Source organism: Neofelis nebulosa, chromosome 2 (assembly GCF_028018385.1).
Source record: "Neofelis nebulosa isolate mNeoNeb1 chromosome 2, mNeoNeb1.pri, whole genome shotgun sequence".
In the NCBI taxonomy this organism is placed as follows: Eukaryota; Metazoa; Chordata; class Mammalia; order Carnivora; family Felidae; genus Neofelis; species Neofelis nebulosa.
The window spans coordinates 221,758,233-221,776,880 of record NC_080783.1 but is presented as its reverse complement, the minus strand read 5'-3'; the positions used below and the strand labels follow the sequence as shown (position 1 = coordinate 221,776,880).

Here is an 18,648-nt window from a genome sequence, read left to right as displayed (position 1 = left end):
GTACGGGCCTGACCCCCTGGAATGCTCGCAGGCTGCCCTCCTTCTAACTACCCGCCCCTCCTCCCCCCCCCCCCCCCCCCCGGGCCCTTGCTGCCCGCTGCACCCATGACTCGCCTGTGCGGCCCTGGACCTCACGTGCGCCTGCTCTAACGATACTCACGGACTGATGGCTCCTCTGGAGCAAACATCGCCCACGGACGCTCGAGAGGAGACCCAACCAGAGCTGCTCTTTGCTCCGTACCCTCCCTGCATCGAGGACAGCAGGCTTCCCACAAACACTCTCACCAGCCGACTGGGGACTCTGTCCCCGGGGACCACTGAAGAGCCCTCCCCGCCCCCCCCCCCCCCCCACCGCCCCAGGACACAGGCTTCCTGCGGACTTGTGTGGGAGGGATATGGCCCCGTAGCTACACCATGGCATGAACGACTCAGGTGACCCTTAACTTTTACACTTAAAACTCACACTGTTAAAAACTGCATGGCAGGGGCCCCTGGGGGGGCTCAGTCGGTTGGGCGTCCAACTCTTGATTTCGGCTCAGGTTGTGATCTCCCGGCTTCATGGGTTTGAGCCCCGAGTCAGGCTCCATGCTGACAGTGCGGAGCCGGCTTGGGATTCTCTCCCCCCCTTCTCTACTTTCTCTCTCTATCAAAAATAAATTAAAAAGGTGGGTGGCAGGATCCCAGGGCAAACTACTCAGTGTGACCCCAGTAGTGACCACACATCATCACACCTTTGTCCAAATCACAGAGCACAGCAGCGAGTGACCCTTTGTAGACCAGGGAGACCACACCATGTCCCCGTCCTTCGTCCGTGGCCACAGACGGCCCCTCGGAGGGGAGGGTGATGGGGGGGGGGGGGGCACGTGGGAATCTCTGCAGCCGCACGCACCTCAGTTTTCTGTGAACTGAAAACTGCCCAAATAAGAGGGTCTGATTCTTTTTTCCTTTTGGGAGAGAGAAATGTATGAGCTGGGGAGAGGGGCAGAAAGAGGGGGGTGAGGGAGAGACAGAGAGAGAGAAGCAGGCTCCACACTCAGCACAGAGCCCAACAGGGGACTCGATCCCACGACCCTGGGATCATGACCTGAGCCGAAATCAAGAGTCGGATGGTCAACCGACGGAGCCCCCCAGGAACCCCAGGGTCTAATTTTTTACACAGCTCTCGAGCACCCTGCCCTCTCAGGTTCCCAGAGCTCTGACTAGGTCACGGCCGGTACAGGGGACGTGGGGAGGCCGTGCACACCGTGGTGCATGGGTGGGGGGTCTGCGTTGAGGGCACAGCGTCCCACGGGAGGTAGACCCCCCCCCCCAGCTGGGACTCCGGCTCCTGGTAAAGCCTCGGCGAACACCCATCCCCACCCGCCTGGAACCGGCTGGGACTCATGTGGCAAAGGAGCTGCAGGGAGCAGAGCGCCCACAGGCCGGCCACGACCCTCAGCCGGGTGGCAAAGTCCTCAAAGCCACACTGCATGTCGGCAGAAAGACTTCCCTTTCCTACCAAGTCCCCAACTTAGACACCTGCTCCAAGTCGTGCCTCGAGGGGCAGCGGCTTCCCTTGAACATTTCAGAGCCCCACAAATAACCTCCAAAACCGCGACCCAGACCAGCAGTATGAGAGGTGTGGCATCCGATCTCATCCGGTTACTGACGGACCGTCACTCACCCTTTCCAGGCGTCTCTGCAAAGGGAGGGGTCGCTCATAACATCCTCTATGAGCTTCATCGCCCGCCCAGGTCACACGCATGGCTCACGAGCAGGACGCCACTGCTTTGTGCATAGCATTTCGGTCACACCGGCCCCCAAAACTCTCCACTGCACATCTGCACTATCAACTTAATTTCTGCAACCTCGGCCCTGAAAGCCCAACGGTCCGAGAGTGACTTCTGAGAGGCTGTATAAAACAACGAAGGCCAAAAAGCTCCCTCAAGTTAAAAATCAAACAAATCTTATTTAATCTCTTCACCGTTCACACAATCCTCTTGGCCAATCGTGTATCTGAAACAAAAAGTCGTTGGGATCACTTTCAACGGCAAAGCTGGACCTGAGGGGCCCTGCTCCCCACTAAGCTGGCTGGTAGTGCTCGGCCGCCCTCAGAGGTCGGGACGTGCTCTGTCCAGCGCCCCGGGTGCAGTGGCACGTCCCAGCCACACAGGAATCCGAGCTGGGCCGTGGAACCGGCTCAGCCCCGTGGGAGGAGCTGTCAGGCCTCGGTCAGGTGGAGGGGGGTGCGCTCCCCCAACACGGTCACCGTTTGGCTGCGGGCCTCAGGAGAAGCAAGGGCGGCTCGCATACCGCTGCCCAGGTCAAAGCCCCCTCACCGCTGACTCAGGTGGGCACGGCCCACGGCCCCTCTGGCCCTCAGACTCGGCTGTGCCCAGCCGAAGCCACCACAGTGCGTCCTGGGCGCCAACCGTGACTCAGCTTCCTGCTGGGTCACCTGCAAGGTGGGATGCTGACCCTTCCCCAGCACACAGGCCGTGGGTGTCAGATGGGAGTCAAGGACACCTGACCAATCTGAGCCACTGCCTAGTAAGCCAAAGGCAATCAGTTGTTGGCAATTCCACACGTTTCAACATAAGAGAAGACGCACGCACGTTCACGGTGAAATTTTAGACAATAAAACAGGAAGTAAAATTTCTTTGTAATCAAGCCCTCTGCGCTATCTTGTTTTCACACATTAGGAAAGATGTTAGGTTAGGACACGCGGAGACCCGCCCCAGCCAGGTTCCACGCCAGAGAGGGGCAGGTACAAGGTGGAGAAAAGGAGCCCTGTCCCCCAGAAGAGGCCGTCCCACCAGACTGTGCTGAGCACACGGGCTAGAAAGGGCCGAGAAGGCTGCTCACTCCTCAAACCCAACCTGCAGCCCCAGGGGCACTTCTGGGGTATCTGCCCCTCTGCCTGGAGTCCCCCACTGAACCACCCATCTGACCTGCCTGAGGCCCACAAGGCCCACACACACCTCCCTCTGTGGGGGGGGACTGTGGCTCAGCTGGAGTAAATGACAGCTAATCAAGGCTACACAGTGAGAGGCTGCTCGTGGTGGCACTCAGGCCGAGCTGAGTGACAGGGAGAGAGAACAGTTCTTCCAAGACCAGGAAGTGCAGGGAGGGGCCCTCAGGCAGCTGGTGAAAGGCCAAGGCGGGGCCAGGCTGGGCAGAGCACACAGGAAGGCCTGGGGAATGGGAGAGGCGGGGCTGGGGCAGCAGCAGGCAGCTGGGGCTCTGGGTTTGGGGGGGGCGCCTGGGTGGGCCCACTGCCCACGGGGCTGCGGCACGGAGTGGGCTGCGGGGTGCCAGAGGGGCCGCAGCAGATGGGCAGAGGTCTGCGTCCTGAGCCCGGCTGCAGACAGCACCTGGATGGAGCAGAGACACTGAGGCCTCACTCCAGTGCCCAGGCTTGGCCCCCAGAGTCGGTAAGAGGCAGGGCCGCCACATCACTGGGTTTCATGGGTCACAAGATGTCCCGGTTTGCACAGCAATTCCCTTGGGCAGCCTGGAGGTGGCAGTATAGGTGCCGTCCTGGTCCCCTGTGCTGACGGCCCGGAACCAGTTCAGAAGGGCTGTGACCTGAAACCTGGGGTCCCCACTGCTGGGGCTGTGTCACAGACAGCAAAGACCCCCAGACCAGCCAGTCGTGGAAGCACACCTGGGCCCACGGGCCTCACCCCTGTGTAAAATGTGGGATCCCCACAGCTCGCCCTGAAGGAGGGGGTCCCGTTGGGGTTTCCTCAAGAGGCCTGGACTGCAGGGAGGCTGGGAAGCTCGTCACAAGGTGCAAGGCACAAGGGTCAGGGTGGGATGGAATTCTGACTGCTTAACAGAAAGCACTAACATCAGTAAGTGTATGTTTTTCACGAGGTATGAACCAGACCCAGACCATCTCACAGAGCCCCCCACAAAACTCTCGCCCCTCTGGAACCCCCCAAGTACTAGATGGGAGAAGCTGGAGACTCACTGAGAGTCCAGACAAATAACCTCGATTGCTTAGTTTTTACAGTGTCTCATCTGGGCACCTCGTGGCCACCACAGAGGCACCGGGAGTCCTGGCCACACGCCCCCACCCAGAGCGCCAGGAACAGCCGCACCCGTATGGTGGGGTGTCTCTCAAAAGCGAACACAGGCTTTTGAAAAATCCAACTGATGTCTCTGTATTTTAAAAATAATTAGGGGTGCCTGGGTGGCTCAGTTGGTTGAGCGTCTGACTCGATTTCAGCTCCGGTCTCAGAGTCGCGCTCCGTGTCGGGCTCCGTGTCGGGCGTGGAGCCTACTGAGGATTCTCTCTCTCCCTCTGCCCCTCCCCCACTCACACGTGCACTGTCTCTCTCTCTCAAAAAAAAAAAGGATAATTCAAGGAGAAGCATGTCTGAGCCAGCCAGTGTAGCGTGTGAAATATACCGGATTCCTCCCAGACTTTTTACTATAGAGAACAAACCAGTAACCCTGAAGATCACAGTCGAAGCCCACCCGGCCTGCGGTGCCTGAGAAGCAGAGCCTGGCCGGACCCCCGTCCGCTGTCTGCAGGGCAGTGGGGCCCCTCGTCCGTCGGAGCCGGTGGAGATGCCCCGTGGCTCCTGCTGACTCATCAAGTCGACCCCTCACTCCCCGTGTCAGGACACCCCACGGCACGGCGATCCCGCGACAGCACGAGCTCCCAAGGAGCAACCCCAGCACTCACATGATGGTCTGGGGGTTCTGCAGTACGCAGGCCTTTGGTCCAAACGTGGTCACCGGGCACGGCCCGTGCAGAGAGCGTGTCCTCCTGTGTGGAGAGGGGACACGGCAGGTGAGCAGACCTAGGTACAGATATCAGACCCTCGGAAAGATGTGCGCTCCATCCCTTGCCCGGCGTCCACGCGACGGACCCTGGTGGTGCGCGGTGCTGCCTCCGAGCCTCGCACAACTCTCTGCGTGGCATCAGCAATCAGAGGTGCCTGGGGCGCACCCGCAGCGCTCCTTAGGAAAAGGACCCCAAACCAGCGCAGGTGCCCAGGCCCCACCCCAGAAAAAGGGAAGGCGACCTCCGGGGACAGGTCTGGAAATCTGAACTGGAGCGGTCTCTCTCAGCGAGTCTGTCTGAGGACCAGTCCTCGGGTCCATACCTGGGAATCAAGACCTGAGAGGCCCTCCCTGAATGATCTCGATTAAAATGATCTGGATTAACAATCTAGATTAAAACTCGAGGGAGTGAGGAGGACACCCCCATGGTGACAGCGCATGGAGTGGGCTATGAGAACCTCGGGGAAACACAGGTCACGGTGGGTCTTACTCAGCGAGTGTTTAATTTAAGTTCGCTGCTCAAGAACCGGGATGACTGGGCACATTCCTCTCTCCTTCCTCCGCCAATACCCACAGGCAGAGGCTACCCTTGACCTCTGTCACCATGCCAGGGTCTGCGGTCTCTGAACGAGAAAGGGTGTGGACTGAACCCCACAAAACCAACAACCAAAAGCAGTCCTGCCGGGAACACGAAATCCCTGCGCTGCGTGCGGTGGCCGGGAAGCAGACCGACGGAAAACTCAGGCCAAGGCCAAGGCCAAGGCCAAGGCCACGGTGCTGTGGCCGCCTCTCCCACGCGTGCGGGTTACAGCTGTCCACACAGAAGACCGTACCAGCACTGTGCACCATCGAAGAGAAGGGTGCTTCGGGTTCGTCCCCCTCTCCTGAGAGAACTACCCGCTTTTTACCAAAATCTCCCCTGGCATTTGATAGATGTGACCCTTGCTTGCTTCTACCTGAAACTCACCGCACTGATTGTTCCAGAAGCCAGGGCGACACCCACAGGCGCATCGCAATGCCGCCCGGCAGGCCGCTCCACGCGAAGCTCTGAGCGCCGTGACCTGAGCGCTCTGTGCGACGACACGCACGGCAGGCTTGCGGGGGGAGGGCACGCCGGGCCAGTGCTCGCCTGACACCCCGCGGCCACGCTCAGCCCTCCACCAGCCCTGCCACAGTGTGGGGCCTGCTGACGCCTTGGGGCAGTGCCCACACCCCCAAACACCCAGAGTTAGTGCGGGCACTGGCTGTTAAGGCAGAAAAGGACAGTCACGCTGTGCTGGTGCCATCTGGGGAGCCGCGCCAGGTGGGCGTCCGTCCCCTGCTCTTGGGACCCGGCCCCACCCCCCCCTGCCGACCACACGTACCAGTCAGCATCCACCGCCCCATCCGCATCCATCCACTCCTGAAAAGAGCCTCGGTCGCGGCTTTAGGAAGTCAGAGTGTGCAGGTGAGGACGGGGGCCGGAGGGGGGCCTTCGTACCTGAACTCTTTGGTGCTCGCCAGGGCGGGCGAGGCCGATAGGCTGCGGGACTTGGCCCGCCCCCGGGTGGGATGGCCGGGCCCCCAGGCCTCGTCCCCATGGCATGCGGAGCAGCGGTAAGAGGCCGAGTCTGTGCCAGGCGCCTTGCTCACGCTGACTTTCTCTTGTTCCGTTTCCATGGTGGGTAAATGAGGCCTTGGATCAGAAGAACACTGATGCCTTGATAAAACAAAGAAAGTAAGTAAACACATATGCACAAAACAACATATACACACATGCATGCACCCATTATGCATGCATAATGCCAAATGGCTCGAGTCCTATTTGCCAAAGGACTTGAGATGGTCTCTTTCTATCCCATTCTACCCTAAAGATATCTAAGAATTCAGGAACTTGCCTGTGGTTTTTAGTGAATGTAAAGGTCAAAGAACAAGAAAGAACTACCTGCTGGGGTCGTGCCAGGCTTCTCCCACAGACAAGGAGAAGAGCCAACTGGGAGGAGAGGTCCCAGGCAGGGGAGAAGGCGCGTTACCGAGCGAGAAACCAGTAACTGAGGGTGTCCAGTGTTACACGCCCCTCAGTGTGGGACAGGTACATGGACACACTCAGGGAGCCCAGTGAGAAAGACACACACTGGGCCCTGGGCCCCGCGAACAAGCCTCAATTTTCAATCCAGCACCAATAAAACATTTGTCAAAACTGACCTATTTTAGTTTTTTTTAATAGCTTTTTTAAACGTTTATTATTTTTAAGAGACAGAATGTGAGCAGGGGGAGAGACAGAGAGAGAGAGAGAGGGAGAGAGAGAACCACAAGCAGGCCCACGAAGTGTGAGATCATGACCTGAGCCCAAGTCAGACGCTTAACTGACTGAGCCCCCCAGGCACCCCTGACCTATTTTAGTCTTTTTGTTTTTTAATTTTTTTTTAATGTTTATTTATTTTTGAGACAGAGAGAGACAGAGCATGAACGGGGGAGGGTCAGAGAGAGAGGGAGACACAGAATCCGAAGCAGGTTCCAGGCTCCGAGATGTCAGCACAGAGCCCGACGCGGGGCTCGAACTCACGGACCGCGAGATCGTGACCTGAGCCGAAGTCGGATGCTTAACCGACCGAGCCACCCAGGCGTCCCCTGACCTATTTTAGTCTTAAAGAAAACTCAATTTCCAAACTCTAGTGAAGGTAGAGAAGCTTATCTTCCGACAACAGTACAATAAAATCAGGAAAAGACAAAAAAGTAGGAACAAAGGAAACAATCCTGCAACACTCGGGAACGCGTGAGTTTCCTCCTAGCCGACTCACTGTTCAAAAGGAACATCAAGCCAACATCGCAACATATCGCAACGACAAGAATAATGTAAACACGAGCCAAAGTCTAGGCTGCTCCAGTGAGCTGTGCTGAAGTGTCTGAGAATGAAGGGTAGTGAGCTGAGATTTAACTCTGTCAAGCTAGGAAAGGAATAAGAGCAGCCTAAGAAAGGTAGGAGAGGGGACAAAAGTAGAGGAAATGAGCAGGACAATCTGCAGAACAGCAGAACTGGGGGAAAGGAGGACGCCGGGGGCAGCGCAGACCAAGGGGCTACACGGGCAGTGGTCTACGCAAACCGTGGCCAGCCCCCCTCCGGGCCAGGGCGACGGGGCCCCTGGGGAGACCCCTGAAGGGGACACCCCGGGTGGAACCCAGCAGGGGAACCAGCCGCACAACCCACTTCACAGGGAGCGGGAATGAGATGACAACACACATGACAGAGCCACGCGTTCCACAGAAGAGGGTCGAGGACAGCAGAGGCTGGCACTGGGGGCGGGGGGGCACGAGGGAAGCTCCGAGCCCACGGACAGGAGGGGCCTCGGTGCTCAGGGCAGAGGTGACGGTGTCCCTGCACTCCCACCCTGGCCGTACCTTCCAACCCCCCGAGGAGCTTCGGGAAATAATCCCTACACCCAACCCAGGCCAAAGGCACCAGTAATTTGTTGCAATTTTTTTTTAAGTGGGCCTCATGCTGGGCACAGAGCCCAGCCTGGGGCTTGAACTCACGACGCTGAGAGCAAGACCTGAGCTTAGATCAAGGGTCAGACGCTTAACCTAGGTGTCCCAAAAGGCATCAGCGGTTTTTTGGTTTGTTTGTTTTTTTTTTCAGTGTTGACTTATCCTGATACAGAGCACGCATAGGGGGCAGGGCAGAGGAAGAGAGCAAGAGAATCCCAAGTAGGCTCCACACTGTCGGCGCGCAGCCTGACGTGGGGGCTCCCACGCACGGCCCTGGGATCGTGACCTGAGCCGAAATCGAGAACTGGATGCTTAATGGACTGAGTCACGCAGATGCCCTGGCATCACCTCCGCAAGTGATTCTGAATTTTAGCTGGAGTTGACAACACTACCCTAGTAGATTAATATCCTCCTAGCTTGAGAAGCACTGATGTTTTATCCAAATATATGAAAAAAAATTTTTTTTAATTGCTTTTTCAATGTTTATTAATTTTTGAGAGACAGAGAGAGTCAGAGCATGAGTGGGGAGGGGCAGAGAGAGAGGGAGACACAGAATTCAAAGCAGGCTCCAGGCTCTGAGCTGTCGGCACAGAGCCCGATGCAGGGCTCGGACCCACGATCCGTGAGATCATGACCTGGGCTGAAGTCGGACGCCCGACCAACTGAGCCACCCAGGCGCCCCGAAAAAAATCTTTAATAAAAACCAAAACTTACAAAAACATGTCTGGTATAACCACTCCTATTCGATACTGTACTGGAGGCCACAGCCAGTGTAATATGGCAGGAAAACAAAGTACAAGGCATAAGAAAAAAAAGAAACAAGTAAAACTCTACCGTCAGGGGTGCCTGGCTGGCTCAGTCGGTGGAGCGTGTGACTCTTGATCTCGGGGTCGTAAGTTTAAGCCCCACACTGGGTGCAGAGACTACTTTAAAAAAAACCTGTACTGTCAGATGACATGATCTTCTACGTAGAAAATCATAAGGAATCTACAAAAAGAGTGACTACATCTAATAACTGAGTTTATTAGCAAGGTTACAGAAGAAAAAAAATCAATATACAAATGTCAACTATATTTCTGTGTACTAGCAACAAACAATAAGAAATCTAAATTTAAAAACACCGTTTACGATAGCATTGAAATACAAGATATGGAGGGATATGGTCGACAAAAAAAGTACAAAACCCAATTTGAGTTCTAGGTCACGAGATGTAACATACAGCAAGGAGACTTTTCGCTAATAGTAAGAGCGGACGTTTGAACGTTGCTAAGAGAAAAGAGCTTACAAGCTGTCATCATAAGGAAACAATCTGGAACTGTGTGTGGGGAGGGATGTTTAGAGACTCGCTGTAGTGGTCACTGCGCCACATATAGACACCGAATCGTTACGTCGTACACCTGAAACTAGTTGGTTACGTGCCACTTACACCTCAATAACAGTAAGAGGTGCAAACCCTGTGCACTGAAAATTACAAAACGCTGCTGACAGAAGTGAAGGAAGCACGTAACGGGAGAGACGCGCCGTGTTCCCAGACTGGAGAAGGTGAAGGTCTCCTCAAACCGGCATATAGACTCTTCTCAATTCCCACACACAAAAACCCAGCAGACTTTTCCAAAGAAAATGGCAAACTGATTCTAAAACTCAAATGCAAATGTGGAGGACCTGGAATAACGAGAAGACTGGAAAAGCACACTACCCGACTTCGCGGTCGGTACCGTAACCAGACCGCGTGGTACTGACACAGACACAGACTGAAGGAACAGAAGAGGGTCCACAATGACGCCCTCACACGGATACCATCAATGGATTTTCTTTTCTCTTTTTAAAAATGTGCTTGGGGCGCCTGGGTGGCGCAGTCGGTTAAGCGTCCGACTTCAGCCAGGTCACGATCTCGCAGTCCGTGAGTTCGAGCCCCGCGTCAGGCTCTGGGCCGATGGCTCGGAGCCTGGAGCCTGTTTCCGATTCTGTGTCTCCCTCTCTCTCTGCCCCTCCCCCGTTCATGCTCTGTCTCTCTCTGTCCCAAAAATAAATAAAAAACGTTGAAAAAAAAAATTTCAAAAAAATAAAAAATAAAAAAATAAAAATGTGCTTAATGGGGCGCCTGGGTGGCGCAGTCGGTTAAGCGTCCGACTTCAGCCAGGTCACGATCTCGCGGTCCGTGAGTTCGAGCCCCGCGTCAGGCTCTGGGCTGACGGCTCGGAGCCTGGAGCCTGTTTCCGATTCTGTGTCTCCCTCTCTCTCTGCTCCTCCCCCGTTCATGTTCTGTCTCTCTCTGTCCCAAAAATAAATAAAAAACGTTGAAAAAAAAAAAAATTAAAAAAAAAAAAATAAATAAAAAAAAAAAAAATGTGCTTACTTATTTGTAATCAAGTGATCTCTACACCTGACATGGGGCTGCAGCTCATCACCTTGAGGTCAAGAGTCGCCTGCTCCACTGGCTGAACCACAAGCAACGGATGTCCGACAGAAGGGTCAAGGTGATTCGACAGAGAGATCGTTTCTTCAAATAGTTCTAGAAAAACTTGATAGCCACGTCTAAGAGAATAACGTTAAGTTCTTTCCTCACACCACATACAGGCGTAAGTCATTTCATAGTACTTGGCTTTGTTGTGCTTTGCACACACTGCGTTTCTTACAAGCTGAAGGTCTGCGGTGACCCTGTGGCGAGCAAGTCTCCGGGCACCACTTTGCACGAGCACCGGCTTACCTCGTGTCTCTGAGCCACATTTTGGTAATTCTCGCATGTTTCAAACTTTTTCTCTATTACCGTACTTGTCATGGTGCTCAGTGATCTCTGAGATTACAATTAGAAGTCTCTTGGGGCACCGCGACCCTGCGCCCACCTAAGACAGCAAACTGGAGAGATGAGTGCTGTGCGTGTCCTGAAGGCTCCACTGACTGGCTGGCTCCCCGTCTCTCCCCCTCTCCTCAGGCCTCCCTGCCCCGAGACACAACAATGTTGCCAATGGGCCAATCACTAACCCCACAATCACCTCTAGGTGTCCAAGTGAAAGAAGTTTGTTTTAAGTAGGCTCCGCCCAGAGTGGGGCCTGAACTCACAACTCTGAGATCAAGGGTCACTTTAAATCGAAGCTAGAAATGACCAAGCTTGGTGAGAAGGCGCATTGAAAACCGAGACAGGCTGACAGCTAGGCCTCTGGCCCCAAACAGCGGAGCCGTGGCCACAAAGGAAGAGATCCCGAAGGGCATTAAAAGCGCGCTCCAGTGAACGAACACACAGAGACGAGAAAGCAAAACGGCCTTTTTGCGGCTCAAACCAGCCACAACACACCCTCAAACCGCAGTCTGATCCACAGCAAGGCCCCGACTCTCCTCAAGTCTGTGGGGGCTGAGGGAGGCAAGGAAGCTGCAGAGGGTGAGCTGGGAGGCAGCGGGGGTTGGTTCCTGAGGGTGGAGGAGAGAAGCTGCCTGCCTTCCGTGAGCCTGCAGGTGAAGAGCGGCAGGTGCCACTGCAGAAGCTGGAGCGAGGTCTCCAGATCGGGCTGAGGTCGTTAATCAGGCTGCTGTGCCAAGCTACACACTGTCGATGTCGGCGCAGCAGCCTCATTTAGGAGATGCCACTGAGGACAGTCAGAGCTGGAGAGGAGAAGTCAGTGCCTGGCTTCAAAGCTTCAAAGGACAGGCCGACTCTCTCACCAGTGTAACACAGCTGGTGACTTTTGGTTGAAGTCAATGCTCAGTGGCCATGGAGAAAATCCTTGGGCCCTAAAGAATTATGCTAAGTCTACTCTGCCTCCACTCTAGAAAAGAAACAACAAAGCTGGATGACAGTCATCTGCTTACAACGTGGTTGACTACATATGTTAAGCCCACTGTCGAGATCTACTGTTCAGGAAAAAAAAGACTCCTTTCAAAATATTACTGCTGACAGGGGCGCCTGGGTGGCTCAGTCGGTTAAGCGTCCGACTTCGGCTGAGGTCATGATCTCGCTCGCGGTTCATGGGTTCGAGCCCCACATCGGGCTCTGTGCTGACAGCTCGGAGCCTGGAGCCTGCTTTGGATTCTGTGTCTCCTTCTCTCTCGTGCTCTGTGTGTGTGTCTCTCTCTCAAAAATAAATAAAGATTAGGGGCGCCTGGGTGGCGCAGTCGGTTGAGCGTCCGACTTCAGCCAGGTCACGATCTCGCGGTCCGTGAGTTCGAGCCCCGCGTCAGGCTCTGGGCTGATGGCTCGGAGCCTGGAGCCTGTTTCCGATTCTGTGTCTCCCTCTCTCTCTGCCCCTCCCCCGTTCATGCTCTGTCTCTCTCTGTCCCAAAAATAAATAAAAAACGTTTAAAATAAATAAATAAATAAAGATTAAAAAAAATAATTAAAAAAAAATTACTGCTGAGAGTGCACCTGCTCACCCCAGAGCTTTGAGGGAGACGTACAGCAAGGTTAAGGGTGTTTCGATGCCTGCTAACACCACAGCCATCCTGCAGCCCCTGGATTAAGGCACAATTTCAACTTTCAAGCCTTATTATTACAGAAATGCATCTCACAAGGCTATAGCTGCCGCAGATAGTGATTCCTCTAACGGATGTGGGCAAAGTCAACTGAAAACTTTCTGGAAAGGATTCACCAGTTCACCATCCCACATGCCATTAACACTTGTGATTCATGGGAAGAGGACAAAATACCAACACGAATGGGAGTTTGGAAGGAGTGGACTCCCGCACTCATGGAGGACTTTCAGGGGGTCCAGCCATCAGGGGAGGAAGGATGCAGGTGTGTAGAAGCAACAGGGGGACTACGATCGGAAGCGTGGTCTGAAGAGGTGACTGCATCGCTGTGGTCTTGGGACAAAGCCTGAATGGATGAGGATCTGTTTCTTACAAACGAGCAAAGAAAGTGACTTCTTGAGCTGGAATCTACTCCTGGTGGAGACGCCATGAAGACTGAAGTGAAAAAGGATTTAGAATATGACGTACACTTGGGGCACCTGGGTGGCCCAGTCGGTTAAACGTCTGACTCTGGCTCAGGTCATGATCTCACGGCTCATGGGTCCAAGCCTCGCACTGAGCCCTCTGCCGTCAACGCGGAGCCCCTTTTGGATCCCTCTCTCTTTCTCTGCCCCCTCCCCTGCTCACTCGCACATGTGCTCTCTCCCTCTCAAAAATAAATAAACATTAAAAATAGAATATGACATACACTTCGTTGATAAAGCAGCAGGAGGGTGAGAGGGGATGGGCTCCAATTTTAAAAGTTGTTCTGTGGGTAAAATGCTATCAAACAGCAACACGTACTGCAGAGAAATCATCCTTGAAAGGAAAAGTTAATCAGTACAGAAAGCTGATTGTTGTCTTATTTTAAGAAATTGCCACGGCCACGCCAGCCTTCGGCACCCGCCACAGTGCCCAGTCAGCAGCTGTCCCTTGAGCTCACATGATGGTTAGCATTTTTACCAATATCTATTTTTATTTAAAAATATTTTTTTAACCTTTATTTATTTTTGAGAGAGAGAAAGAGACAGACAAACAGAGTGTGAGCAGGGGAGGAACAGAGAGAGAGGGAGACACGGAATCCAAAGCAGGCTCCAGGCTGACAGCACAGAGCCTGATGCGGGTCTCCAACCCATGAACCGTGAGTTCATGACCTGAGCTGAAGTCGGACGCTTAACCAAGTGAGCCATTCAGGCGCCCCAAATTTATTTTTACTTTATAAGATTTCATTTTTAAGTAATCTCTACACCCACCACGAGGCTGGAACTCAGGACCCTGAGATCAAGAGTCACGTGCTCCATCGACTGAGCCAACCAGGTGCCTCAGCAAGAAAAGTATTTTTATTTTTTTTTTATTTTTATTTTTATTTTTTTAAATTTTTTTATTTTTGGGACAGAGAGAGACAGAGCATGAACGGGGGAGGGGCAGAGAGAGAGGGAGACACAGAATCGGAAACAGGCTCCAGGCTCCGAGCCATCAGCCCAGAGCCTGACGCGGGGCTCGAACTCACGAACCGCGAGATCGTGACCTGGCTGAAGTCGGACGCTTAACCGACTGCGCCACCCAGGCGCCCCAAGAAAAGTATTTTTAATATTTTTTTTTTTTCAACATTTTTTATTTATTTTTGGGACAGAGAGAGACAGAGCATGAACGGGGGAGGGGCAGAGAGAGAGGGAGACACAGAATCAGAAACAGGCTCCAGGCTCCGAGCCATCAGCCCAGAGCCTGACGCGGGGCTCGAACTCACAGACCGCGAGATCGTGACCTGGCTGAAGTCGGACGCTTAACCGACTGCGCCACCCAGGCGCCCCAAGAAAAGTATTTTTAAATTGAGGTGTGTACATTGTTTTTTTAGACACTTCACACTTCAGAAACTACAATACACTATCAACACAAATTTTATGTGCACTGGGAAACCAAAAAGATTCATTTGACTCACTTTATTGCAGGATTTGCCTTACTGCAGTGGACCCCAGCCCACAATATCTCCGAAGTGTGCCTGGACAAAGGTTAACACAACATGGATTATACACCTAAACGTAAGAATCAAAACTACACAACTTTTACACTGAAGAAAATCTTAGTGGCCCTGGATCTGGCAAAAAGTTCCTTAAATCAAAGATCACAAAGTATCAAAGAAAAAGACCTGACAAATTCATTACAATTAAAATCTTTTACCCTTCTTAAAATAACTGTTCAGAAAATGAAAATAGAAGCTACAGGTTGCTACACACATATGTTACAAAAGCCTCGCATCCAGAATGCATAAAGGATTATAAAAACTGAAAGAAAATGGGCAAAAGATCCCAACTTTGGGCAAGTTCCCCAAAGAAGACGTATCAACTGGGAAGAAGCACATGAAAGGATGCCCGAGGGCATCAGCCATCGCGGAAACACGAGTTCGAGCCACAGTAGGAAAGCACGTGACACTGCTGGACCGGCTGAGGAAGTGAGAAGGCCGACTGACCACGCCAAGTGTCGCCCACACCGTTGCTGGGAACGGAGCCGGTACATCCGCCACAGGCTCCTGCCTCTCCGCTCCTGGGCGTCGCCAAGAGAAACGAAAGCGCGGGTCCACACAAAGACTTGTGTGGGACCCTACTTGCGATGCCCTGAAGCTGGAAATAAGCCGCCACTGAGATCTTTGCTTAAATGCCACTTTCTCAAGACTTCCATATTCCCCCACACTCATTTCCTTGTCTCTGTGGTTGTCACTACCTGCCCTCACATTGCTCTCTCATTTGTGGCCTGTCTTCCCTCCCCATCTGATGATGGAAGCTACAGAAATCCTATTTTACTGAGGGTTCTAAGGGCCTTTTGAAAAGTGCCTCACCGAATTCACATGGCTATTACCAGCCAAGCAGGCTACACGTTGAAGGCCAGAGTTCAGGGGACAGGCTGGTCTGGGCACAGAGATCTGGGTTCCGTCAGCACCTGGTGAACGCTTACAACCACGGAATTGGATGGGCTCCCCGGGGGTGGGTGGGCAGGAGACCCGAGAGCGGCAAGGGTTTCAGGATGCAGAGCTGGGGGGTGGCGCCAAGTGCCGGGAGGTGAGGACAGAAAGGCCATGCAGGACCCAAAAAGGTGCCAGGAGATGCTGGTAAGAGATACAAGATGGCAGAGTTTGGCTCAGTATGTGAAAAAAAAACCACATGCATGTGTTTACCTCCTTATTACATTAAGAACTGTCTAAAGGGGGACCCTTGGGGGGCTCAGTCAGTTGGGCATCCGACTTCAGCAGAGGTCGTGATCTCATCGCCGGTGAGTTCACGCCCTGCATCAGGCTCTGGGCTGACAGCTCGGAGCCTGGAGTCTGTTTCGGATTCTGTGTCTCCCTCTCTCTCTGCTCCTCCCTTGCTCACACTCTGTCTCTCTCTCTCTCTCTCTCAAAAATAAACAAAGATTAAGAAAAAATTTAAAAATCCATTTTGACCATCCCATTTAACCAAGGAGGTAAAATATCTGTACTCTGAAAACTATAAAACACTGATGAAAGAAATCAAAGATGACACAAATAGAAAGATATACCATGTTCATGGAAGAATATTGTTAAAATGTTCATACTACCCACAGCAATCTACAGATTTAATGCAATCCCTATCAAAATACTAATAGTATTTTTCAGAGAACTAGAACAAATAATCCTAAAATTTATATGGAACCACTAAAGACCTGCCACAGCCAAAGTAATCTCGAGAAGAACAAAGCTGGAGGCATCACAATCTGAGACTTCAAACTACACTACAAAGCTACAGTGATCAAAACAATATGGTACTGGCACGTAAACAGATACACAGACCAATGGAACAGGATAGAGAGCCCAGAAATAAACCCACACCCATACTGTCAATTGATCTATGACAAAGGAAGCAAGAATATACAATGGGGAAAAGACAGCCTTTTCAATAAATAGTGTTGGTAGAACTGGACAGCTACATGCGAAAGAATGAAACTGGACCACTTTCTTAAACCATACACAAAAATAAACTCAAAATTCATTGAAGACCTAAATGTGAGAACTGAAACCAAAAAAAAAAAACAAACTCCTAAAAGAAAACACAGACAGTAATCTCTGGGACATCACCCTTAGCAACATAATTATGTCTCCTGAGGCAAGGGCAACAAAAGCTAAAATAAACCACTGAGTCTACACCAAAGGAAAAAGCTTTTTCACAGCAAAGGACATCATCAACAAAACAAAAAGGCAACTAGTGAATGAAAGGAGATATTTGTAAATGATATATCTGATAAGGAATTAATATCCATAATATATAAAGAATTTATACAACTCAACAGAAAAAAAAAAAAACACTCTGATTAAAACATGGACAGAGAACTTGAATGGACATTTTTCCAAAGACCTACTGATGGCCAACGGACACATGAAAAGACGCTCAACATCACTAATCATCAGGGAAACAGAAATCAAAACCACAATGAGGTATTACCTTACACCTGGAAGAATGGCTAGAGCCAAAAAGACAAGAAAACAACTGTTGGTGAGAATGTGAAGAAAAGGAAAATCTTGTGCACCGTTGGGAGGAATGTAAACTGGTGCAGCCACCATGGAAAGCAGAATGGAGGTGCCTCAAAAAATTAAAAACAGAAGTATCATATGGTCCACTAATTCCATTCCTGGGTATTTACCCAAAAAAGCACTCGTTTGAAAGGATATCTGCACCCCTATGTGTACGCAGCACTACTTACAATAGCCAAGATATGGGAGCAGCCCAAGTGTCCATCCACAGGACAATGAATGACGAAGATGTGGAACATACAAGAGTATTAGTCATAAAAAAGGATCAGATCTTGGGGTGCCTGATTGGTTGGGTCGGTAGGGCGTGTGACTCTTGATCTCTGGTTCATGAGTTCAAGCCCCACACTGGGTGTAGAGCTTACTTAAAAAATGAACAAAATAAAATAAATGCTTAAAACAACAACGAAGGATCAGACCTTGCCATGTGTGACAACATGGATGGAGCTAGAGTATTTAGCTAAGTGAAATAAGTCAGAGAAAGACAAATACCATATACTCTTACTTAAGGTGGAATCTAAACAAAACAAACGAACAAAAAACACTTTCACGTATGGAGGACAAACGAGTGGTTGCTATGTGGCCAGTGGGTGTGGGGATGGATGGAACAGGTAAAGGGGATTAAGAGGTACAAACTTCCAGTTATCAAGTAAACAAGTCAGGGACGAAGAAGGACAGCATGGGAAAAAAAGTCAGTAATTCTGCAATAACGTTGTACAGGGACAGACGGAGACTGTCTCTACCATAGTGAACACTGAGTAAGGTACAGACGTTGTTGAATCGGTGTTGCACGTCTGAAATTAATATAACATTGTGCGTCAGCTACGATGAGAGAGAAACTCTCTACGGGCCTCGCATACAAGGGGCTCCACTTTAGATTTCTAAGTCAGCGTGACTGTACGTAAACTTTGTTCGAACCCAAGGCCTGGTTTATGGCTCACGTGCACACTGTGCCTGTGCCTCGTGAGAGAGCAGCCTGAAGGAAAACCATCTTGCCCTGGAGACATCGAGCAAAGCTCCTGCCCCTGAATTCCTTCACGATACAACTCGGGATGCTGGCCTATGTGCTGATCTCTCATCTTTTGAGCTTTTACAAGATGTAAAACGTATATTAACTCTGCGAAAACAATTTGTGCCCTGGAGTGCTTTCTTCCCTGTGAAGACGTGGAAGCTCAGACAGGGGGCTCAGATAACTCTTGTTGGGGAGCCTGGGGGCTCAGTCTGTTAAGTGTCCGACTTCCACCCGGGGCATGGTCTCATGGTGCGCGGGTTCGAGCCCCGCGTCGGGCTCTGTGCTGACAGCTCGGAGCCTGGAGCCTGCTTCGGATCCTGTGTCTCCTTCTCTCTCTACCCCTCCCCTGCTCGCACTCTGTCTTTCTCAAAAATAAATAAACATTAAAAAAAAAATTTAAAACAAAATTAACATTTTT

The 18,648-nt window shown here is 51.8% G+C and overlaps 1 protein-coding gene across 4 annotated transcripts in view; it reads right to left on the bottom strand.

Moving 5' to 3' along the window:
- The window catches only part of NADK (NAD kinase), a 33,003-nt gene that overhangs the window by 6,749 nt on the left and 7,606 nt on the right, over positions 1-18,648 (bottom strand). For 2 of the 4 annotated variants that reach the window (XM_058719417.1, XM_058719418.1), the window contains exons 2-3: positions 6,257-6,475; positions 4,676-4,759 (exon numbers count right to left, since the gene is read on the bottom strand). In XM_058719417.1, the coding sequence (XP_058575400.1) occupies positions 4,676-4,759; positions 6,257-6,475 (303 nt within the window). Of the gene's footprint in view, positions 1-1,663; positions 4,224-4,675; positions 4,760-6,256; positions 6,476-14,620; positions 14,681-18,648 lie in introns of those variants that run through there. The other 2 variants (XM_058719419.1, XM_058719420.1) reach the window with 2 other exon arrangements.